This window comes from Leptidea sinapis, chromosome 34 (assembly GCF_905404315.1).
Source record: "Leptidea sinapis chromosome 34, ilLepSina1.1, whole genome shotgun sequence".
Classification (NCBI taxonomy): Eukaryota; Metazoa; Arthropoda; class Insecta; order Lepidoptera; family Pieridae; genus Leptidea; species Leptidea sinapis.
Window position 1 is genome coordinate 2,769,929 of NC_066298.1, and position 26,076 is coordinate 2,796,004.

General features: G+C 39.1%; 2 protein-coding genes across 3 annotated transcripts in view; one reads left to right on the top strand and one right to left on the bottom strand.

The window, feature by feature from the left end:
• The window catches only part of LOC126974917 (protein HIRA homolog), a 31,091-nt gene extending 24,197 nt beyond the window's left edge, over window positions 1-6,894 (top strand). The window contains exons 17-20 of one of the 2 annotated variants that reach the window (XM_050822656.1): window positions 1,210-1,317; window positions 2,760-2,884; window positions 3,433-3,524; window positions 5,264-6,894. In XM_050822656.1, the coding sequence (XP_050678613.1) occupies window positions 1,210-1,317; window positions 2,760-2,884; window positions 3,433-3,524; window positions 5,264-5,404 (466 nt within the window). In that variant the 3' untranslated portion in view covers window positions 5,405-6,894. The remainder of the gene's footprint in view (window positions 1-1,209; window positions 1,318-2,759; window positions 2,885-3,432; window positions 3,525-5,263) is intronic. The other variant, XM_050822657.1, reaches the window with a different exon arrangement.
• A 1,990-nt stretch (window positions 6,895-8,884) lies between these two features.
• Window positions 8,885-26,076, bottom strand: part of LOC126974945 (death-associated protein kinase related) — a 214,511-nt gene continuing 197,319 nt past the window's right edge. The window contains exons 2-8 of the mRNA XM_050822699.1: window positions 15,128-15,299; window positions 14,430-14,730; window positions 13,921-14,149; window positions 13,340-13,578; window positions 12,168-12,237; window positions 12,038-12,122; window positions 8,885-11,270 (exon numbers count right to left, since the gene is read on the bottom strand). Coding sequence (XP_050678656.1) covers window positions 11,085-11,270; window positions 12,038-12,122; window positions 12,168-12,237; window positions 13,340-13,578; window positions 13,921-14,149; window positions 14,430-14,730; window positions 15,128-15,299 — 1,282 coding nt within the window. The 3' untranslated portion in view covers window positions 8,885-11,084. The remainder of the gene's footprint in view (window positions 11,271-12,037; window positions 12,123-12,167; window positions 12,238-13,339; window positions 13,579-13,920; window positions 14,150-14,429; window positions 14,731-15,127; window positions 15,300-26,076) is intronic.

A 26,076-nucleotide genomic window follows, 5' to 3' on the forward strand; every position in this document is an offset into this window, starting at 1 on the left:
AAATATTTTTCATAAGAGACTGATTCTTCGGAAGCAGCGGAGTCATAAAGTCAAATGTAAAGAAACGTTAACTCAAAGGATCCAATTAAATACTTACATTTAACGAAATATGCACTCTTTTTTGCGAAAATAAATTTACGAAATAAAAATAATAAAATGAAATGATAGCAATTTATTAATAAGATCTTCAGATAAGTGGAACACTGATTGAAAAATATTTTTTAAAAATTGATACGTGTAAAATTAGTAACTGATTCAGATAGTTATAACTTTATTTATTCCGATGTTTCTCTAAATTTGCAATTAACATTTTCGTGGGTGATTCAGTTATACAGATTCAGTTTGTAAAAACATTTGAAATCTTCTACTAATTCATTTGTTCATGTCTTTGAGCGCCCAAATATATTATCAACACACTTTTTTTTATGTATCAACAAAATACATTTAAATTTTTGAATAAATAAATGTGTCCTTAATTAAGATTTGAAAACTGTACATTCACCAATTGTTTTAATAATTAAACGAGAGCGACATCTCAAGTCAATTGCCTTATATGCAAAATATATTGGGGTTGAGCAGGTTATCAACTGTAGAGTAGATCCTGTAGATGAAGCCACAACCTGAGAGTTGAACAAAGCATACAAGTTTTTATGACGATACGTCACTCGAACGGTTAGCTCAGTTGGGAGAGCACTGGCACGGAACGACAGAGGTCGCGGGTTCGAGTCCCGCATCGTCAGTAAAATTTTGTTTTCAAATTTTATTTGTGTGATAAATAAACGATTTATGCAATACATGTATGTTTTTTCCTCACAAGTGTTTTGAAAAAGTAAATGTTAAACTCGTGAGCAACTTACTGACTAGGTACTCGGCTGACTTTACTGCAACCCACAGCCTCGTGTATAATGAGCATCTTAGCTCACTTGTATCATAATATACCTACTATAATATTTCTTCATCCTGTAGATGACGCCACAACCTGAGAGTTGAACAAAGCAAACTGAATTTTGTAACGAGGCGGTACTCGAACGGTTAGCTCCGGTGGTTAGAGCACCGGCACGGAACGCCGGAGGTCGGGGGTTCGAATCCCGCATGGTTCATAAAATTTTGTTTTTCAAATTTTATTTTTGTATTAATGCTAGAAGTGAGGGTTATCACTTTAAAAACATAACATATTATAATATTTGTTATAAGATAATGAATGTGCAGGGTGATATGGTCGGACCTGAGCGACCCGGTGGCTCGCGCAGGCGGCGGCAGGCGAGGAGCACGCTCCGCCGCGGCGTTCAGATCGTCCGCCACCATGCAGCCGCACGGGTGATACATGCGTTCATTACTTCTTGCACAGAACTCCTTGACAGGCTCCTTCGCCCGACACGCCACAAGTTACGATATCATCCCCACCATCTGGATGTGTGGCGGCCCTCCACAGTGCGGTTTTCAAGGATCTTTCTTTCTCGTACTACGAAGCTGTGGAATGAGCTTCCTTGTGCGGTGTTTCTAGGACGATACGACATGGGTACCTTCAAAAAAAGGGCGTACACCTTCCTTAAAGGCCGGCAACGCTCTTGTGATTCCTCTGGTGTTGCAAGAGACTGTGGGCGGCAGTGATCACTTAACACCCGTGACCCGTACGCTCGTTTGTCCTCCTATTCCATAAAAAAAATAGATTATGGGTACCACAACGGCGCCTATGTCTGCCGTCAAGCAGTAACTTGTAAGCATTACTGTGTTTCGGTCTGAAGGGCACCGTAGCAAGTGAAATTACTGGGCAAATGAGACTTAACAACTCTTATGTCTCAAGGTGACGAGCGAAATTGTAGTACCGCTCGGAGGTTTTGGGTTTTTCAAGAATACCGAGCGGCACTGCATTGTAATGGGCAGAACGCATGAATTACCATCAGCTCGACATCCTGCTCGTCTCGTCCCTTATTTTCATTAAAAAAAAGACATGTAAGATATTCCACGATGTCTGATTATCTAGTCGATACGAAGCACCCAGATATACGAATTTCTATTTTGCAGATCAACCTACCTTAATGTCGAAAAGGCTCATGTGATCCTCTGATTATTTAAATTTGTTTGATTATTAACTGACTATTCATTTTTAAATGACTATTTAACTGATCAAGCCATTTTGATAGGTTAATTGAACTTTCTATGTGATGTTGACGTGATTTGGATTTATACACTTATGTGTGGCTATGGCCAGAAATTTGTTAAAAAAAAACTTTATGTAAAATTCATCAACCCGACCCGAGTGAAAGGAGCTAGGAAATTTATATGGACATTCCCCTTCTCATGGACTTACCAACCTTTCGGTTATCAAGATCTACATCCCATTTGCGCCAAGCCACTACGACTCCGACACCAATGGAGGAGCACTGATACCCAGTGAGCTCCCCTCCCCCATAGCCCCCGTGTCGGTAAAGCTACCTCCACCACGTTTGACGGGTAACCGCCGAGGAACCTTTCGGAACCATCTACTTCAGGTCAATTGAAGGCCACCGCGCCCGTTGCTCGGATAACCGAGATGAGGTGGCTACTTGGCCAACTTTTTTGGGTGAGCACCCTGAAGTACAGCTGAACACCCTATACCACTAACAGACGTGACAACATACATCGCGCCTGTTTTCAACTTTTCCTCAAGGTACTAGCAGATAGGGACAGCGGGAAAGTTTATATGGACAGTGACATACGGAGCTCCAAATTCTCTGCTTATGAAAACTTGATTCTATGATTATGATGTAATGTTCCAGCAAGTACAGCGCATGCGCGCTGCGCAGCTGGCTAGAAGCGCAGGTGGCGTCGAGTCTACATCTATGCCAGGCGCGGGACTATGAACACTACGTCGTGTCACTATTCACGCACCTCACACGACACGGTCAGTATTCTTAACGTTATACTAGGCTCTCTTCAGACCCAATCTGCGGCACTGCCTCTCAAATAAAAGATATGCTCCAGTCTATATCTCGTATTTATTCAAGTATTCTGGATTAAAGTGCCCGCAAGTCGACTGTCTTTGTAGGGTTCCATGCCCGAAGTGTAACCACCGGGAACCCGATTAATAAAACTCTGTTCACCGTAAGTATCTGGTTCATCAGCTGCTCGAAGGACCAAAACGTATGTGATTTGTGTCTTATTCACTACTTACATTATTTTCTTTAGCTGTGTGTATTGAGAGTAGAACATAATATTATGGTCATCAATGTGAAAGTGCTAAAACTCGAAATTAAAATGGCTTTGTCTCTCTTTTCAACAGTCGAAAATCGGAATTTAATTAAGAAAAAAAATCCTTCAAAATCAGTTCTTTGTTTGTTAGACCCTGATAAGTAAATATGTATGTATATGATAGTTCAATGAAATTCTAGTGCTTCGAATTAAGTGATCCACTCGTTTGCACAAAAAAAATGGTTGTACTTCAACTTTCAGGCACGGAGGAGCAGCTGCGTCAGTTACTGGATGATATGCTGGGGCCCAGCCACGGTACCTCACTACCAACCAAGTGGAATTCCACAGTTCTGGTAAATATGTAGAGCAAATACAAGCTGGCGATCTTCTAGTCTTCTTTAAGATAATATGTGGTTAAAGCAAGGGAGCGAAGGCTTGGCATATAAACTGAATATAGCAAAGGCCTTCATGTTTAGTACACAGAGCTTCTCGTGAAACTCCGTTGTTTCTTCCATTCGGGGCTGCTCAAAGCTTTGGAAATGTATCTCCAGCTCTCTCCTCTAGTAAACTCTGCAGCTATGAAGATGGCGTAAACACCGGCCACTGGGAAAGTAATTTGTAACTGAAAACCTTTTATCTTGTATTGAGTAAGATTTAATAAATATGTATTTCTTGTGAAAGTCGCGGACTGGAGTTTAATTCTAGCGTATTAACGCTCTTCGACAACATTGCTCTTCTTTTGAAATTTTAAGCGTTTGCTTATTCCGCGGTCAATTGAAGGTAAAAAAAATATTTGCCTTAAAAAAAATTAGGACTCATCTATACCCAGACAGAACATCAAGCAGTTCCTCATTCTAGCATTTGACTTACTTATTAAGTCCTTCCTTCCTTGTGCGGTGTTTCCGGGTCGATACGACATAGGTACCTTCAAGAAAAGCGCGTACACTTTCCTTAAAGGCAACGTTCCTGTGATTGCTCTGGTGCTGCAAGAGAGCATGAGTGATGGTGATCACTTAACATCAGATGAGATAATTTGCTTATGCTGTTCTGTAGCCCAGTAATGTCTAACCAGTGGTGTCTAACAAGGTTTCAATCAGACTGTCGGTAGCTTCGAGCCGAGCACGCCCTTGTGGTGTTCGCAGATATGAGCCTTTGTTATTATCTCCCTTCAATTATGTGAGGTTACACTCTGTAACCTGCGTCTCTGTCTCTTTTGTAACAACTACAGGTACGTTTTAACGAGAGTGTTTTACTGTTGAAAAACTCCTCTACTTTGTATTAGATTTACACCTGATGAGCGGTTTCACGTGTCCGTTACAGCGACAGTATGATTTGAGGCGAAATGTATTACAAAAATCTTAAACTGTAAACATGACATCGCTAGCCGCACTCGACACTGTATGATGCGCAACATAGTTATGTTACATTATATGATCTACAGAACCTACTTTTAATCGAATTTAAATAAGTTCTAAAGAAAAATTTGTATACAAAAGGGTTCTACAAAAAATCTGAATATCTGGATCTAAGTAACTCTTGGGATTGAGCTGCTGGGCTGTTGTTACATGTTGTCTCAGATTGATTGATTGTCTCAGATTAATTTATACTTAAATAATAATTTGTAATAATCTGTTTTGAAAAGAGTAACCTTACAGTTTCTTGTTTCGTTCTCCCGGGGAAATCTGTCTTCCAAATGAGCTGTGCAATAAAAAAATGAAAATTGTCAAGTGTAATGTGATTATTTAATGAAAATACGGGATGAGACGAGCAGGATGTTCAGCTGATGGTAAATGATGCGCCCTGCCCATTACAATGCAGTGCCGCTCAGGATTCTTGAAAAGCCCAAAAATTCTGACCGGCACTACAATTGCGCTCTTCACTTTGAGCCATAAGATGTTAAGTCTCATTTCCCCAGTAATATCACAAGCTACCTTCAGACCGTAATGTTTACACATTACTGCTTCACGGCAGAAATATTATAATTAAATTCACGGCGCCGTTGTTTTATCCATAATCTAGGCGGCATCCTGTGCACTGGCGCCTTACCTACGAAATAAAATATTTCTGATTTGATTTATATAATTGGTTTCAGGGCCTCCAAAAACACGATCTCCTCGACAAAATGTTAAGAGTTTTGGTACGTGAGCTGCGGTGGCAGCGACTGTACACGGAGTACAGCGACCAGCTCACCGACCTTCGACACACCACGACTGTACTCAACGGACACGGGTAGCTCACATACATACATACAAACATTTGTGTCTCATTCTACACTTTATAAGTGTTGAAGCCAAACCAGAATTTAGGCCAAACTAATTTAATCTTAACCAAATTAATTTATACTACGCCTATTAGAAATATGTTCAAATTTTAGCTACAGATAATTTAGTTTGGCTTAAAATTTAGGCTTATTTATAATAACTTATTCTAAGATAAAAACGCAGCGTGATGAAAATGTTAACAAGTTGCAACTTGTTTGTTATGTCACGGCCAGCAATTGAATCTGTGAGCCAAACTATCAAATAATCTGGTTTTTCCAGAAACATAATAATATTATGTAGCATGCAATTGATGTTTTTGATATTTATATATATAATATTTTCAACTGTGTTCATATAGTTAAGAAATAAATCTTCCTAAGAACTAAGAAGTTCATGAGAACTCGTATAATTACATAAATTTTCAAATACAAATATTTTTATTAAAAAAATCTATCGCCCATTCGAAAAGATTGCCTCAAAAGATCTTTCAATAGTGGGGTTCCCCTTCCCTCCCCTTGGACGCAAGAAAACCCATCAGTGGGTAATTTTTTTAAACAAATTGTACAATTAAATTTATTCCCAGAGAGTGATCCCAGTCCCTAGGTGTATTTAGAACAAAAAAAAAATTAGAACATATTGAAATAATCCTACAAACATTCTTTTAACAATATTATCTAGGATTTCGGTTTGTTTATGTTTGTTCCTGGTGTTAACATATTATGATTGTCAAAATTTGTAAAAATAACACAAAGCAACAATCAATTTAATTTTTTTTTTTGTTCTAAGTTATAATTTATACATCACTACGTACCTTTTGTGCCGTGATCTGATTTTGTTTTTATGCGTGCATCAGACTTTGAGATTTTCTGTTTGAGAACAATTGCAAGGTATATTTCGCTATAACTATCAATCACATCCATATTGAAAATTAAACAAGTATTACTAATTGCAGTAGTAACCTACCTTTCATGACGCAGTTTTAAAATGATTTATGTTATATATTATTGTATTAATTTTCTCGAATTAAATATTTTTTTGTTAAGGCAGTCTTACACTACACTATGAAACTGTGTCCATTGGCTACGAGAGGCCATTTCTTCATCTTCGCGGTTCCTCACGCTAATAAATGTATATTAGGTAATGTAATCTATCAACATTTTATTTAAAATATGAATAAACATATCTTCATCCGGGCTGTCCATCATGCGATATAGCCAAACTTTGATGAAGAGTTGTGATTCGACGAGTTTCGGCTAAAGTGAACCCCAGGCATAATGAAAGACGATGTTTCTCTCGTGGTTAATGTAAAATATTGTGATTGGTATTTGAAATATGTCTATCGGCGCAAAAATATCGCAGGCGGCATCACCTACCAACGAGTGAACCTTGTTGTAACGTCTTAAGTTTATTTATTCACAAAAAGATGTAAAAACAAAATGAAATTATAATCTGTCTCATTTTACGGTGTTTTATTATTTATCCTTATTCTTTTTTTAAGTGGTGATCTACTTGACAGAAATTTGGGAAAAATGTTACATATAATAGCATCAACTATCTTTATTTAATAATGCTTTTTAAATTTAATTCTGATGTTCGTAAACACTGTAATCATACTTCCTTGAGAATATCACCTTATTGCGTTAACGAACATAGTAACAAAAGACAAAACTGTTAGAGTTAGGTTAAAATTAACTGAAATTTTACTGCCTTATAGAAAACGCTTATCTACTATCACTTTCGCACAACTCTTTTGGTTTGAATGTCATGTGACAAGTCATTCATTATTTATAGAATAATTGCGTAAGACATTCCTAAGCTATACAATGTAATAAAAAAGTTGTAAAATATGTGTTTTAAAATCTGGCCGTTCAGATGGGAGTAAGAGAATTTTCATAGCTAAATTCTTTTTGGATATAGAAGGTAAAGGAAAGGTAAGCACTAACGCACAAATAATAAGCTAATAAAGAATGTTTAAAGTGATTAAAAGTGATAGATTATTGATTTAATTCATCTGGAGTACAAATTATAATATTTTAATCTAGTGTTTTCACTTTTTTATCGATTGTCGATATTTTATTTTAAATTATTATTAAATTTATTTTTATTTATTTAATTTTTATGGTATCTATATTTTTGTTTGATGAGTTTATTGATCTTATAAAGGTTATAAGTTTATTAACTTTTAAAATCCTTTTTAATATAATATATTGTACCTATATGATGTTCAAAAAATATTTAAAGCCTAAAAATTAGGGTAAACTTTTTTTTTTGAATATGGAATTATGGAATAGTAGGACAAACGAGCGTACGGGTCACCTGGTGTTAAGTGATCACCGCCGCCCACATTCTCTTGCAACACCAGAGGAATCACAAGAGCGTTGCCGGCCTTTAAGGAAGGTGTACGCGCTTTTTTTGAAGGTACCCATGTCGTATCGTCCCGGAAACACCGCACAAGGAAGCTCATTCCACAGCTTTGTAGTACGAGGGAGAAAGCTTCTTGAAAACCGCACTGTGGAGGACCGCCACACATCTAGATGGTTGGGATGATATCCTAACTTGTGGCGTGTCGTGCGAAGGTGAAATTCGGCGGCAGGAATCAGGTTAAACAGCTCTTCGGAACACTCCCCGTGATAAATGCGGTAGAAGACACACAATGAAGCGACGTCTCAACGCAACGCCAAGTGATCCAGCCGTTCACAGAGCACTGAGTCCCCGACAATTCGAGCTGCTCTACGTTGCACGCGGTCAAATGGATCGAGCAGATACTGGGGTGCACCAGACCAGAGATGACAGCAATACTCCATGTGTGGCCGGACCTGCGCTTTGTAGAGCGCTAGAATGTGGGCCGGCTTGAAGTATTGCCGTGCTCTATTGATGACGCCCAGCTTCTTCGAAGCCAATTTGGCTTTGCCCTCCAGATGGCCACGGAATTGGCAATCGCTCGAGATTTCGAGACCCAGTATTCCGATACTAGGCGCGGCTTTAAGAGAAGTGTTCTCGAAGAGCGGTGATACGACAAATGGGGTTTTTTTAGTGGCAAACTTGAGTCTTCTGGGGGTTAAATTGGAAAAGGTTCAATTTACCCCATTCCGCGACCTTCTCGAGAGAGGACTCGATAGAAGACACAAGTTTCTCCTGCCACTGGTCGACGATTTCCCGTGAGAGACCTGCATGGCCCGTGTATACGGCATCACCAGTGCTGTCATCTGCATAGCAATGCATGTTGGAGGTGTCCAACACATATATGTGTTAAGATTTAGTACAAGACAATACAAGATACATTTCTCATTATTCTCTATGGCACTCCCGTCTCTTGAACGTAGTGTTTAAATTCTCTTTGGAAAAAAGAAATCATGACTTTACCTTACGTTTTCAGAATTTGATGCTCAACCGATTTAGTTTTGAGTTTAAATGATATTAGATGCGACAATAAGAAATCAAGAAAACCACAGTTTGTATCACAATAATTTATTTTTACAAATGAGTTATGGATCACAACAGCTCTAATAACAATCTTCGAGTTCACTCATTCAGTGAATGTTAAAAAATAGAAATAGCGCTCGTAAACAAAACTACATCTACGAAGAAATAAAACATAAGTGATACTACAGCACAGTACCGTAAGCTAAGGCGTTCAAGAGAAACGAAACAAAAATAAAAAATCTCTGACGATAGCGTTTAAGTAGACTTTGCACGATTTGAGCTCATAATAAAATCCATCTCTTAACAATTTCCTATCTACTTTAACAACGAACGTGTCACTCCGAGTGATATACAGGTATATATATATATATCTCGTGGAGCGTGACATCGGCCGGCTTGGCACGTCACGCACGTGTTGGTCCCGCGCGCCCACATACTAACTGTTCAACATTACCTAACACTTAGCAAGCTAGAATACGATCGTGAACGTATCTACTCTATGCAATAACAATATACCTAACTAAGGGTAGCGCCCTAGACACGGCACCACGTGTACGTATAATAAATTAATACCGCAGCGGTTTGTGAGGTTATGTACAGAGTGGGCCTGACACACCGTCGAGCGGCGCATTATGCGTTTTGTACCGTCGCGTCTGTAGGAGCGCGATTACTGCACGAACTCTCACCAACAAACACTTAATCAATTCTTCGATGCACTAATATCAATTAAACACATAATAATAATAATAACATAACTAAAACTATCGGAATCGCTAGCTTAGGCCCGCCACACACGTCCCGACAATATCACACACATTTGTCACGACCGGCGGCTTTCAGCTTCTGTTGCCGAAATGTATGTTCTTAAAATCAAAAATATATATACATATATGAGAGGTGCGGGCAGGCCTAACGCAGCATCTTATTTTAGGCGAGAGTTCGCGTAATCGGGTCCCTACGATAAACTATACACAATAGACTTATGCTACATTATTTACAGCCAGACGGCTCGTGCTAATAACACACTACAGTAATACAACAACAGAACACGTTCGCCTGCTCCCGCGACCCGCATCTCTGCCACCCGTACAACTCAGGCTAACTTCAGATGGACGCTCGTTGTGTTACGTCGATATAGCGCCAAAAAAACGTACTCAAGTTAGTACAAAACTTATCATTAATGAATTACATTCCGGTTTACATTTGTTTTTAATAATACTTTTTAAATTCACAACATTCAATCATAAGCTCAATCTATCCATGACCGCAAATTTTAATAACTAGATCGTTTGTCTCGCCTGAAGCAGAACTCAGCAGCAGACCTGACTCCCATTATCATATAATGACGATTTCTTTCAATGATTTATCTATCTATCTGACTCTTCAGGATATTTAGTAATGTCACCTGCAAAGCCACAAAAAATGATTCAATAGAAAGAGCATATCATATACTCACGTTGTATTTTTGGATTGTAGTTACTATTTTTACATCTATTGGCACAATTGATTTAGTAACATAAAGACACTTCACACAGGAGTGCCACGGATTTGAACAATACTATGCATTGGTTCAGACAGAAGGTGCTGTAATTATTCGACAAAAGTATCACGCTTCTGATGTAATACATATATGTATCAAAATTGGTATTTTACTATTAATCCCTGATAATTAATTAAAAATTGGTCCCGTATGTATACAGTCATAATAACAACAAGTAAATATTCTATAACTAATTTTATAAATTTGAACAATGACAATGTTGGTACTCATTAGGCACATTGGTGTTTTGTTACAAAAATGACATTTAATACAATTCATACTCTATGTAAGTAAATAGTTTAATTTACGGGACATCTGTGATGTCAACCGGCGAGTATGGCGTTTTTAACACGGCCGAAATATCTATCGGGCTGTCATCGAAAGAAATCACTGGTGATATCCCATAAGTAACTATTTAACACGTTCACTGATCGCCCTGGAAAGATACATATAATGTAGATACGTGTAATGTATTTCAGTAATATACAAGCTCTATCACGCTATATAACCTTTAGTCTCTGTTTCACTCACTGCGTGTTTAATAGCACAGATGGCTTGCACGTAAAACCATGACCGTAGTTAGCACAACATGTGGATTTAGCGGTGTACGTAACACGGTGTGTGTTTGGCGCTAGCGGGCCACGGGAGTGACGTCAGGGTCGCCGCCGCCACGGGCAGCACAGTGCCCGCTAGCACAAGACGGCGCGGTCCTGCGGCGGCACGCGCAGGCAGGGCGCGGGGCACGGGCACGCGCAGCCGGCACACTCCGCGGGCCCGTGCCCGTGCGACATCTTGGCCGGCTTCTCGTAGTCCGGCTGGAACTTCTTGCACAGCGCGAGCACTGAGGGCGGCGACGGGTGAGACTTGCGCGAAACCTGCCAACGTACAAATACCAAAACGTAGTACATTTGTCTTACTGCAAATTAAATATTAATGTATTAATCACTCCACAAATATTAAAAAATACTTTTTCTGTCATTTCCACTCCCGTCTCTTGAACGTAGTGTTATAAATTCTCTTTGCCACAGACAACAAAATCTAGGACTGTAGGGTAGATTCATGGAAATATTAGGTAATACGTTGTACATATATACATATTTTCATGTTCAAATCATTACACTGAACATGTTCATGTCAACTTAAGAAAAAAAACTTGTTAATATAATTTGAGCAAGGTTGGCTGTATGGGTGTACCTTTGCCATTTCTTGAAGGAAAAATGAAACCAATCAACAGGTATGTATCAATACATTTTCCGCCCATTTAAGCGTCAACTCGAAAACTTGTGATATTTGTTTGTCTAATTTTTGTTTCTCGTTTCGTGGTGTCATTCATTGCGATTTTCGCTCATTATACAACTGTTTACATAAAATACTATTATATGATGTCGATTGAAACTAGATCGTCCATTCGACGAGTACAGCCATCAACCTTCTGTACACCACCAAACTACATAAACATTTTCTTCTCAATAACTGTCATTATATCTACATATGTTAGAATAAATTAAAAAGGATTCTTATCGAAAGACAATATTAACTTCTTTATCAAAATTTATCTTACTAAACTTCCGCTTTTTTGTTTACTAGCATACCTACCTACTCCATTTGAACAACTTTGCTCGTGTTGTGTGTCAGTGCTCACCTTGGGCGTGGAGGGCGCGTCATGCGAGGGCGAGGGTGGCGACACGTCCCGCGCGTGCTTCAGGGGCTTGTCCCCCGCGCGCTCCTCCCCCACGCGCTCTTCCCCCCCGCGCTCCTCCCCCACGCGCTCTTCCCCCCCGCGCTCCTCCTCGCCGCGACACTCCTCCAGCGCGCACGTCGACGACGACCGAGATATACTCTCTGAAATAACACCATTTGATCCTTAAACAAAAGAAACTCTTTGCCACTCCTTAAGAACAAAACTAAATAATAGATCCAACCCTAATAATATCTTCCTTTTCTTGGCATGCGCCCGTGCAGAATGGGATGTCGCTATGCCAACTTAAATGCTGACAGGCTTGCCCTGCATGTTTCAGAATGACAACTCTCTCTGTTATCCCTACTTAAACATTTTATTGATCTAAAACCTTTAGTTGCGAATGCAACGGGCAACCAGTAGCATATTATAAAAGAGTATTGCTGTCAACTCTGGTCTGGCGCAACCCAGTATCAGCTCGATCCATTTGACCGCGTGTAACGCAGTAACGCAGAGCAGCTCGAATTGTCGGGGACCCAGTGGTCTGTGAACGGCTGGATCACTTGGCGTTGCGTAGAGACGTAGCTTCACTGTGTGTTTTCTACCGCATTTATCACGGGGAGTGTTCCGAAGAGCTGTTTAACCTGATTCCTACCGCCGAATTCCACCTTCGCACGACACGCCACATGTTAGGATATCATCCCCACCATCTGGATGTGTGGCGGTCCTCCACAGTGCGGTTTACAAGGAACTTTCTTTCTCGTACTACAACGCTGTAGAATGAGCTTCCTTGTGCGGTGTTTCCGGGACGATACGACATGGGTACCTTTAAAAAAAGCGCGTACACCTTCCTTAAAGGCCGGCAACGCTCCTGTGATTCCTCTGGTGTTGCAAGAGATAGTGGGCGGCAGTGATCACTTAACAACAGGTGACCCGTACGCTTGTTTATCCTCCTATTCCATAAAAAAAAAGAGATAAATATTATTTTGTCATTAGCCAGTCCAAAGAGCGTCTTTTCTACCTATGTAGGCAACCTATGCGTCGGACCCACCAATTTAAATCTCTCTACTCCTTCCGATGCTCTATAGCACAGTGGTCCTGCAGCCAATTAAAGGTCATCGTGCCATCTCCAAATTCAAAACAACAAAGCTGAGGAAGACATGACATCAGTTACTGACCGATGATTATCGACAAGTATAGCTGCAAAAGAATACCAACTTCTCGTGACAAGTGTATGTGTATACATTAGCAAAGTCCTTGAGTTACCTTTGTCGTCGCTGGTACCGTTGGTGGCGCCACTGTGTCCATTCAGGCCGCCCGCACTGCTGTGTCCGTTGGTCGGCCGCTGCGCCTCGTCGCTGCCGGAGTCATTGTCGTCTGTGTCGTTGTCGTTGTCGGACACGAGGTCGCCCGCGCCGAACCCGACGCCGACGATCACTCGGGGAATGTCGCCCTCGTCTTTCAACCACGGGTGCTCCAGGCACTCTTCAACTGTGAGGCGACCCCTGAAACAGAGCGCGAATCTCTTTAACGATTTGTAAACACCAAATAAAAGCAAATTTAATTCAGTTGTCCACTATATAATAGCTATATCTGGAAGAGCGTCGCTCATTAGCGATGTATTCAAGGACCTTCTTCCATGATAAAGAGTACGACGCTCTGAAGTGGTGTCTTCAAAAAGCTCATTCTACTACCTTAGAAACTGACAATGTTTTCTCGACGTTTTAACGACCCGACAATTGGTTCATCTCTATAGTGTGTAATGGAATCAATTTCACGACAGGTTTGGATGAAATTCAAATATAGGTTAGCCGTAAGTTCGTAATAAGTATACAGGTTCTACTTACTTTGGATCAACCACAAGGGTCTCCCGAATGAACTGTTTGGCTCGCTGCGAGACGCCGCGGAACAGATCTTTGGGGAAGGAGAGCTGACACTGCGCGATGTTCAGGTAGGTCTCCTGCTTGGTGTCGCCGGCGAAGGGCGAGTAGCCGCTCAGGAGGACGTACGCTAGCACGCCCACGGACCAGATGTCTGCCGCCAGGGACAGCGGCTCGTACGATAGGATCTCGGGCGCTGAACACACGAGAGACTCAATGAAATATAATAAGATATCTAAGTGCCTATAGATAAGTAAACTGGTGGTAACAAGCAGATGGCTCGTGCTAAGCGTTATCTTAACAAAATCCGGATAAGAGTCGGAATCGTACAAGAAAGATCTTTATACAAGACCAAACAGTCTTAAATTTTGAAATATTTTTTGTAAAACAAGCATTATTATATAATTTTGCGTACCATACCCACACTCTCTTAATGATGTGAGCGGTAACGCGAGTGCCCTGCTATAATCACTCACCGACATAGTCGCGGGTGCCGAGGATCTCCCGCACGTGCGCGCCGGGCTGGATGGCGCGGCTGATGCCGAAGTCGCAGATGAGCAGCTGGTCGCCGGCCGCCGACAGCAGCAGGTTCTGCGGCTTGAGGTCGAGGTGCGCCAGGCGCCGCGCGTGCAGGTGAGCCAGCCCCTCCAGCACGTGGCGTAGCGCGCGCCGGGCCGCGCCCTCCGACAGGCGCTCCTCCTCGTCCAGCAGACGCTGCAGCTCGCCGCCGGCGCACAGCTCCAGCACGATGGCCACCTCCGAGCGGGTCTCGTATACCTGCCGGCGTGCGGTCAACGTGCTACAGGTGCTCTGATTACGAATACTCGCAGACTTTCATAAAGTCACCAATTGACGATTATGGTACCAAGTTGTCCATAATAAATAGTAGTCTGCACCATCACGATGCTGCGTTGAGCGCGTGACTCGGGAGACAGACAGCGCTACTGATTGTAATCACGATATAGGATAGTTGGTGCTTTTTTTATATAAGACGATAACACACGAGTGTACGCATCACCTGATGTGAAGAAATCACCGCCGCCCACATTCTCCCGCAACAGTCAGCTAAATTTGAAACGGATATTTCCACCACTATCATTTGCCATGAGAAAAAAAACTAAAAATTAGATGGATTGGTTGGTTGGGATGATATTTGTTGGTACGAGCGTGTTACCTCGTGTAAGCGTACAACGCGCGAGCAGTCGGAGCACAGCGCTAGCACGGCGACCTCGTGCTGGATCTCCCGCGAGGTGTCGGCCGCCCGCCGCCGCTTGCGGATGAACTTGGCTGCGAACTCCTCGCCCGACACCAGGTGACGGATCTTGCGGACCGATGCGAATTTACCTCTGGAAATAGAAACGTCAAATTAATTGGATCACTTACCAACTGCATCATTATATTAACTATTAAAATCCATGTTTCCAAAGACAAAGTATGAGTCATTTATTCAGATCCAGATTTGACATTTTTGTGAGTAAATGATAAGTCGGCCCCACCTCGGAGTTTTAATTTAGCCAGCACCCAAGTCACAACTGGACCGATCTATACAAAGGTTTATCATCGACAATAAGGCTGGACATCAATGAATCCCTCATTTAATTCAGCTATCATGTCGGGGTACTTCGGTCGGCAAGGTGACACTCATTCATCACGTCTCTAATTAAAGCTCGCGGCTCACAAACAGCGCTATAAACCACCCGCCAACGGCGCCTCGACTCCCGGTAATCCTGGCAACGTGTAAGTGTTTGTAATTGGGCTATCATTACGTAGGCGCAACGATAAACATCTCAAGTCTGCCCGTTACGACGAGCGTTCATCGCGGTAATGGCTAGTTATGTGACATGTACTATAATACCACAAGGAAATTGGGGATTAGGTCCGTGCTATAACAAGATTAAGACCCATAAGGAGACAACAAGTTCTCTATATTGTTTTGTTTTGTAGCGTCAAAGATTATTTTAACTCTAAGCAACCCGATCGGAACAACACGATCGGTTCCCGTGTCGGGGCCATACGGATACTCAACACCCAGCCTCCTACAAATGTGTCTTGTCGAGCGCAGTGTTTAACGAGAGTCCTATGCGTTCTCCACGCTGTCCGAAGTGCGGACTTCTCTTGGGGCTAGTTTCACGGTCAATTCCAAGCTGGGAATATATCTGCTAGTTCGTAGCACACGCCAATTAGCCGAGCCGTCAACGGCGCCGGCGCTTGTGACTAGGGTTGCCATTGCAGATCGTTATTTCTAAAATACCCGAATAGGTGAAACAAATATATTTTCCAGAAAAATCGACGGAACGTCTAAACTAGAACGTTGTACATCATATGATGTGTGATGAAAAGCTTTGAAATTTTTTATTTGTTTTCATCGCCTGTTTCTTCTGCCAATAGCGAGCAACGTTTACGAAATACTTTGAACATTGACAAGAGATGAGCGTTAATAATTACTTTTCATCGGCATAAATATTTGCACTTCTCTTCAACCAAAAATGATCTTAGATCAATTCTAACCCTTGAAGTACAGTTAGTAAGTACTTATAATGCCTGTCAAATGAATTGCCTGACAATTGAAGTAATATACGGGTCACCAGGGAAGTAATGAAATGCATGAACAATGTCGAGAGTTGAACAAACATACCAAGATTTATGGATGGAGTTGGGTAAGTGGTCAAAGCGCTGAGGCATATGATCTGCATCGTCCATAGGTTTATTAATGTATACTAAATTTGAATCACAAGAGCGTTGCCCAATCAATTCGAAAACCAAAAACAAACTGATACGTGGCGGGTGAGATACGAACCAGGGACACCGTGGTGAAAATTTCTACATATTAGGGTTACGGTAGCTAGTAAAAATACTAGACTAGCGAGACATACAACCTCATGAATAATCTGCTCAGAATTTCGTTTTTAAATTTGGTTTTCAAGATAGAGCTTTATACAACATGATCGGTGGCAACCCTGGCTACAATCGTAGCACGCTGTCATCGCGGCGCGGTGCTGCCTCGCTCGTGATATACGCTAACTAATTTATATGCGAGTTTTGCTTTGTGTTATGCGATGCGTTTAATAACTTAGCGCATTGTTTAGTTTAATAATATACTAGAGGTTTCTTTGTGCATCATTGTTCCATGACTCAAACACAGGTAAATATGAAAATATAAACAATAGTAATATTACGTTTCTTGATTGAATCCATCAACATATAATGTCGTAAATATAATTAATAATTTTCGTGCGATTAAAATAGGACCAAAGGCACTTATAACCAACTTGTAAGAACTTTAAGTATATGAATGCGCCTCGTAGTATCTCACCATTTCTCTCAGTTTGAGAGAATCATGCATGTATGCAACCCAACACGGCATTTAACCTGGTCGTACAAACCCACATAGGTTATCCGCACGGTCTAATGCGTCTACTTGGAGAAATATCGCTCTATGAACTGGCTTAATATTAGTATGTTCTGAAACGTGAGTATCTAATGCCTAAGTCTTTGAAGCTTGTTCCAGATTTTATTCAATTCTGTTTCTGAGTTTGCGTCGTTCGTAAATCTATACTACTATACTTATACTTGGGTTTTATCTTCTTTAAATATATCTTGTTAGTAGGTACGCGGTACGCATTCGACTTTGTTTAGCTTATCTTATGAGTTGCCCAGATTGTTCATTCTCAGGTCTCTAATCCATGTTCATTTTTTATTTAAATATATATCTCAAACGCACAGGATATATTAAATCTATAACGGAAACACAAATTTATGATTACTGACTTTGCGACCTGTTGATCAAATACATTTTACTCATGGTATTTTTATTTTATTTTTTTTTTATTAAGAAAATAAACTTGGTATACTGTGCAGTAGTTATCTGCACTTCCCTATGGTGCAACTGTGCCCAAGACACAAGTGAACTATTGAAAGAAACGTGTTTTCAGATCGTTACATAACAACAAAAACGCCCCAATCTATCGAAACAATCAGCAACGCTCTTGTACTCCAGTGTTTGTAGAGAGTATTGGTGACGGTGATACCTTGCAACAGTACGCGCGTTGAATAGGGGGCCTATTAAATAAAATAAAAAAATTCTAACAACCAATTCTTCGGCGAAAAACGACCGTGCGTTCAAGAACTTCTCGGTCCACTAATAGTTATTTATGCAACTGTTGTGTAATAAGGGGTATTAAAACACGAATGTGGTTTTATCTCACGAGGCGAAGCCGAGTGTGATAATAGTATTAGTATAGATAATAGTAGAGTGTTTTAATACCTAATTATCAACAGTTGCATATAAGACTTTATCTACAACCAGAATATGAATCCTCTAAAATATTTTGAAACTGTTAGCTTACTGCTAACATTAAAACAGCCAGTCCTAGTAGTAACCTAATATCATCCATTACTGATTATATACAAATAAACTAAGTATTAATGAAAGAATTATTTATTTTAGTAGTAATTTACATTTTGTGTAGTGCAATAATTAAAATTCACTTGAATATTATGTTCGTTTGCAGCGTTTAAAATGAATCGCTCATTTTTTGTAAACAAAACAATAAAAATATCGAAGAAAAATGGCGTGGATTCGAATAACATACTTTTTTTTACGGCGCGCGACGTTCTGGTATTGTGGAACGCGCGTAAACGAAAATGTTATTTTTTTGAAATTCATACAACAACAATACAACAACATTACAACACTCTTTTGGATGATGTAATGGTTATTAGAACATTGTGTGTTTTAATGTTGGCAATAAGCTAACTGTTTCAGAATCTTTAATAGAGGATTTAAAGCATGGGTGTATATAAACTATTAAACAACACTAAATACTTATTCGATACCCGAAAGACCCCTTACTGTACGTGTGAATTACTTTGTATCTCAGTAAGTCGAGCGCTCGAATTCAATGACGTATGATGGATAAACTGTCACGCGAATTTTTTTCACGATTACATATTTTACCTGGAAGCTAATCAAATTGATATGGAATCAATATGGTCGATGGTGACATTTATCGATTTGCTCAGTTTATGTAAACTACTTCTTCCAGATCTTGAGCCTGATGATGGTAGTAGAGTTCAGTAAGAAGAACATCACAACTCACAATATAGTGTGACGAGCTGCTGCTAATTAACACGAAGATGGCGTCGCTTTACAAACGTTTATGCGCCGTGGACGCCCACAGCTCGTCTAAATCAGAATTAATTACAATCATTTGAGTTGTTCGGAGGCCAAGGTGACTCCGGCTGACATCAAACCGCTACTGAGCGACTTTGTCATCATTCAACAGCAGAATATATAAATAAAATTTTGACTGAATAGATATCGTACTAGCTAACTTTTAGCGTCAGTTCTTTATCGTTCTACCAATAATTATTGTACATTACGATTAGTAAAATGCTATAATTTGTTTTAAAATTTATATCACATTAGGATAAAGAACATCCATGAACGATCCCCATTTGTTATTTGATCTATGAATCTAAACAATAACTAATTAACCTAAATTAGTCTATATGTTATAGTTAGTACCGTATTGGTACCAACCAATAATATACTAAAAAGAAGCAGATATAGAGTTTATAACAGATAATTGCGTTGTGACTCGAAAGCGTCCCACTTGGGACACATTTTAACGGTGATTTTTCATTTGTTTACACTCGCGCAAGTGACAAACGCCATCTGTATTCTTTTTTACTATACTAATACTGTATAAATACCATATCCGGCATCCTCTTTACATCGTATCTGTATTACTTTTGCACGACACACTATTTCATTTATATCATCATTATATATAGAATATTTATTTTGATGGATTTTAATTCCGGTGAAATAAAAAAATAATAAATTATAATGGGCACCTTATATAGCTTAACAATTATTGTCTTAACTTCTTATTACGTCATTAATTAATATAAAAAAGGAGTAAGTGTTAATAAATCATACTATTTTTTGATCATCATTGGTAAAGTGGTATGAAAATGCTAATTTTATTAACTTGTCTCATTGATTTCGAAGAAAAATTAAAACATTTTCATCAATAATATACGACAAAAACTAAGACTAACTAAACTAACTAAACCTTAGTTAGTTAGTCCTGCGAAACACGATTTATTAAGAACTACAGGCCCAGCCTACTAAAGAACACTCATTATTATCTTGTCAATGAATGTCTTCTTCTGCCATATATATCCTTGAGTAGACAATGAGGTTTTGTTGTCAGCACGATTTGCAAATAAGTGTCGACTCTTTAAGAAGCAAAATCATGTTTCAAACATAATTTTATTTTATATAATATCTTTGCTATTGTTTTTTTTTCTAAATAAGAATCGAGCAAAAGCTGTGACCATGCGATATGATTATTGATACGTATTATTCGAGCCATTGAAACAGAGATAATAAGAGCATATCGAGCGAGTTCATCCCATCGAGTAAATAATCCATTAATAGATTAATCTTTCGATAGATAGTGAGGTAGCTGCCGTAGTCGATTTTAATCGATCGATAGATCCACTATAGATTATTATCGCGATCAGCCTGAGTCAGTGTTTCAAGTTTCGTTAAGCAAGACTTTCGTTCAACAGTTGAAATTAAAAATATATATTTCGAAAATTTAAGAGAAAAAAACCTGATCGTCATCCTCACTGGTCAAAATAGGATACCAATTTAATCAATATTTTTGATACTTAAGAGTAGGGGCAGATTAACCAGTTGTTAATCATACATATGGGGTGATTCCTAAATGGGAATGCTCATTTATTCTCCAATTAAAAAAATCTGAGTAGACGATATAAATAAATATAATATAATTTGGATTTATTTTGAAAGCCAAATAACAATTAAGGCACCACCTTATAAAAACTGACGTGAAGTACCCATACATCAGTGGGTACAGGCCTACCTTATTTGAACCCATATTTCTATGAATATTGAACATTAAATTATTTAATCGAAGTTTGCGTCACACTCGACCCAATCCAAATCTAACGCGTCCAAAACTTACTACTCTATATATGGCAGAACAGCTCATAATGCGTAACTCAGTGCTCGAATGTTTGTTTACTCAAACCTCTCGCGCCGGGCCTCGAACACGAGCTCAGCATTCAACAATGCGCATTGCGCACTCACTCCACCAAATATAGCGCACACCGCAAGCACATATAAACAAACGTTGCACACTACAGACTTATCAAAACCACAGACAGAACGCGTAACATAACACGTAAGAACGCAAACAATATGAATAAAATATTTCGAAATTGTATTATAAATTAGGGTCGCCTTTTAGTTTTATATTGAGAAATTATTCATACTGTGGAGTTTTGCTGACTTGCCAAAAATGGTTAGGTTATAATTTGAGGAATATATTTGTAGAGAGTTATATTTGAAGCGAAAGCTGTTACTTTGTTGCTGTTTTTAAAAGGATGCACTAAACGAACCGAAACCGAGCTATTCGTTTCACGTAATCATAATGGTAAGTTCAACAACATTATTTGTCGGCAGGATTATTATTTGTCCGTTGATATTATTGACTCGGGTTATGATCTGTTATCTAGTAATCTATTATTTAAACTGTAAATAATCGAACTACCTGTAGATGGTTAACCTTTCATTTATAACCAATATAAAGCACAAAACGTGTAGGTAGGCTGTGTGAATTATAATGCATACATTTAATATAAGTTGTAGCATATTTTTTTGTCTAAACGGTAGATAGGTAAACACGATAGTTAATGTGAATCATGGATGCACTGTGCTCCGTCTGTATAATTCGAAACGTCTGAGTGCCGAACTATTGAACGGAGCGGGCTCCACTGCCAAGGACGGTCGGTGACCGCAAATTGTTGCGACACAGTGTCATAGTGGAGTGTGGACACTGCTGACATTTACTCTGCGTGCCTACCAGCCCATGACAGCTGTCAACTTCCAAATATCCTACCAAGTTCTGTTCCTTAATATTATTCTTAACAAATAAATTTTATTTTACGGAACAATTGGCATTTTAATATTAATCCAAAACTAACCTTAAGCAATTTTCTCCCATACCACGTCTATCAAGAACTTATAACTCCATCTGTGGTGAAGTAGATATTTTTAAAGATTCTTTACCTGCTTTTAAAAAAAATATTACGAAATTGTTAGGCGCCAAAATATGATTAATATTCTTCTTCTTCTTTTTTTTCCTTCTTTTCAAATTCATATCTTGATTTTATAATTTTTGCTTTATTTTATATAATTGTTTTCTTGGTGTCACGGAAGCAAAGACTGTGCATGTTGTGACACCTTAATTTGTTGTACATTCAACTCATTATTTGTTAATATTTGATATAGAGGGTGTTTTTTTAACCTAGATAGAACTTTAAATTGTAAAAAGTAACACAAAAAATTAAATTTTGATAAAACATTTTTTTTTATTTGTTTCAGTATACTCTGACAAATCATCATGAATAGACTCACGCTTGAACAACGCTACGAAATTATCCAAATTTACTTTGAAAATCAGTCGTCGATTCGCGCAACTTATAGACGACTTCGTCATTTTTATGGCGTACATAATCGTCCATCTGAACAAGCCATTCGTCGAACTGTGGATAGATTTCGTACCACATACTCTCTAGAGGATGCAATAACACCAACACGTCGAAGGAATGTGCGTAGTGAAGAGAATATCGCCGCTGTAAACGAAAGTGTGGAAGAAGATCCAAATTTATCTATTCGTCGTCGGTCGCAGCAATTGGGGCTCTGTCCGTCCACTACGTGGAAAATTTTGCGCAAAGATCTCGGCCTACACCCGTATAAGATCCAGCTGGTGCAGGAATTGAAGCCACGAGACCATTATATGCGTCGTTCTTTCGCCGATTGGGCTAGAGCAGTTGGCAACTGACCCGTTCTTTTATCGCAAAAGTGTGTTCAGCGATGAGGCGCATTTTTGGCTTAACGGGTTTGTTAATAAGCAAAATTGCCGCATATGGAGTGAGACCAATCCACAAGAGACCATACAGACTCCATTACATCCAGAAAAATGCACCGTTTGGTGCGGTTTTCACGCTGTTGGCATCATCGGACCTTATTTCTTCAAAAATGAGGCCGGAGCTCGCGTTACGGTCAATGGAGATCGTTACCGCACCATGATCAATGATTTTTTGTTTGAAAATATGGATGACATTGATCCGGTGATGACAGGATGGCGCTACGCGCCATACGGCGAACGCAACCATCGACTTATTGAAATCAAAATTTGGCGATAACTTGATTTCGAGAAATGGACCTGTCAATTGGCCTCCAAGGTCGTGCGATTTGACACCTCTCGATTATTTCCTGTGGGGCTACGTGAAGTCACTGGTTTATGCTGATAAACCAGCAACAATTGACGCCTTGGAGGCCAGCATTGTTCGTGTTATTCGTGACATACGGCCAGCAGTGCTCGAAAAAGTGGCCCAAAATTGGACGTCCAGAATGCGCTTCGTCAAGAACAGCCGCGGTGCCCATATGCCCGAAATCATTTTCAAATGTTAATGTCACGTATTGATCTTTCGAATAAAAAAAAAATTTTGATTACAATTTAATTTTTTGTGTTATTTTTTACAATTTCAAGTTATATCGGGCTTAAAAAAACACCCTTTATTTTAAGCATATTAGAATGTAACAACTACCGGTTGTCCTATAAATAAATAAATAAATCCTAATAACATAAGTTTTGTTTCCGAAAATGCACGAAAGAAAACAACGTCGGGTGGTTGTTTTAATTTATTTTAATTATTATAAATCAATAATTATTTTAACATTTAAATACGACTCGTAGGCCCTGGTCACCTACCCTCACCATATGAGCAAGGCCACTGAAATGCATTAACGTCTTAAATGCCGAGCGGTCGCACCGCAAGCCGGTGCGGCGGCTTGAGGTGCTGTTGTGTCCGCGGCCTTACTTTCTCCAGTCTTGTGTAGGTAAAACAACAGGACGCGGCCCTCGTAGACATCACAACGATATGTCGTTACCATCAATTGATAGTGCGACAACAAGTGCTTAAGAGCTACTAAGACCATTATGCGCGTCGACCAACAACTCCAGGCGGCCTCGGACTCATGTCTCATTGTTGTGGCTGTATCGTTATATCTCAATTACTTGACGAGCTTTTTATGAATCGGAGATGGGCCAAGCGAGATGACATGACTTGAGATTGAGATGGCGAGTTGCGTGAATCATGTATGTACTCAATAAATTCAATTAATTTTGATCAATGTTGGATATTCGTATCGCTCATTACAGACAAGAAAATCAACCAAGAGAATGACAGAATCAACCACCCATAAGAAAAGATACTACTCAGACTTGGGAATAGACGCAAAATTCAGCAGGCTTTTTTAAAATATCATTGCATTGCATTAAATATTTATTCCAGTAACAAACGTGTGGCGAATTAAATCTATCTCGGCATATCAATATAGGATAAAACGGTACATGCCTTTGTTTCTAAGTAACTCGTGATAGTATACACCCATGTCTTAGTGTTTGTTAATTGGCCACGTTATAGACTGGATTCGTTAATGAATATCCAATATTTCCAGTAACACTGCTCTGTAATTTAAAATGAAAGTATAATTTCCAGGAATGTGCGCATAGAAATTATGTGCGCAATGTATAAGACCACGAAAACAAAACTCACACTGAAATCACTTCTATAAATAGTAAGAGTTTGTGCTTATATCACACAGATCAACAAAAACTGTACACATTTAAATTTTAATGGAAAGTTATTAGGAATTGGATATGAGGTATCAAAATACTACGTACCCTAAGCTGTGCTATAAAAGGACTCCCTATATATACACGAAATCTTGAAATTTTTGTCGAAAAGACTGGTCTTAGATTTAGAAAATATTTCAATCTAAGCAAATAAATTGATGTGTGAAACACAAATTTTCATCAAGATCTTTCAGTACGTTCTTGAGTATAAAAGTACATACAGACAAACAAATATTCCATAATTCGTAGAATTTATATGAGTTAGTCGTAAAATAATTGTTTATAACTAAAAAATGATCACAGACAGAAGTTACAGATTTTTATACTAGTACATATAGTTATAGATAAAATGACTTTAGATTTCTCCTACAGTTCTTTTCAGCTCAACCTTTTTGTGATAAATACTTTTAAAACGGCATTCCCCGACCGAAACGTGTCGAAATAATCGCTCGTCCGTTTCGGCAATCATCTAACATCTGCCGCGGCAGGTGCACCTTGCTCGTCGACAAATTGTTTCGTACTTTCTTACTGAAGCATCAACGTGCAACAGTTTTTACGTACAAATTACGAAATTAACGCTAATTATAATTATATTTCAGCCTGATTAGTGCATAATTAAACCGTTTAAGATATTTGTCTTGCTACGAAGATAGTACACGATTATGAAACTAATTTGCATAACAACAGAGAAGAGAGAATTACAAATATTTCAGTTTTTTTTATGAAAATAAGGGACGAGACGAGACGGACGTTCAGCCGATGTAAATTAGCGAAAATTGTGAGCGGCACTACAACTGCGCTCGTCACCTTGAGACAAGATGTTAAGTCTCATAAGCCCAGTAATTCCACTAGCTACGGCAGTACTCCTTAATAATTTATAAATAGGTGAAGTTATTTCACCCACTTCATGATTTATTTTAAAATAAACAAATTAAATTAAATTATAATGGAGAATTATTACAAGCACGTTGGATACGTGGTCGGTTTATTCCGATATAAAATTTTTTGTAAGACAATATTATTTAGTCTTCATTTAAATTCTGTTTAGTTTTTACTTAACAGGTTAAATTCGACACATAATATATAAATGCATAACAATATGATGTATATCGGCTTTTAAATAGGTAGTTTATAACCCACGAGGGATTAGTTCTAATTAATTCGATACTTAGGCCTCCCCAAGCCAAGGTCGAATACGGTTTGACCCAGTTACCTTAATACGAAGGGCTGTATCGATTTACCTTCTAAGCCACCGTGCCCTGCCTAACAATAGTACATCTATGGTGGTGTGCTGTATGTGTTGGTTCGCTCTTGACAGTAAATTATTACTTCAGGAAAGCAGGCTTATTTAATAATTTTAGGTTTAAAATTAAAGTTTTAG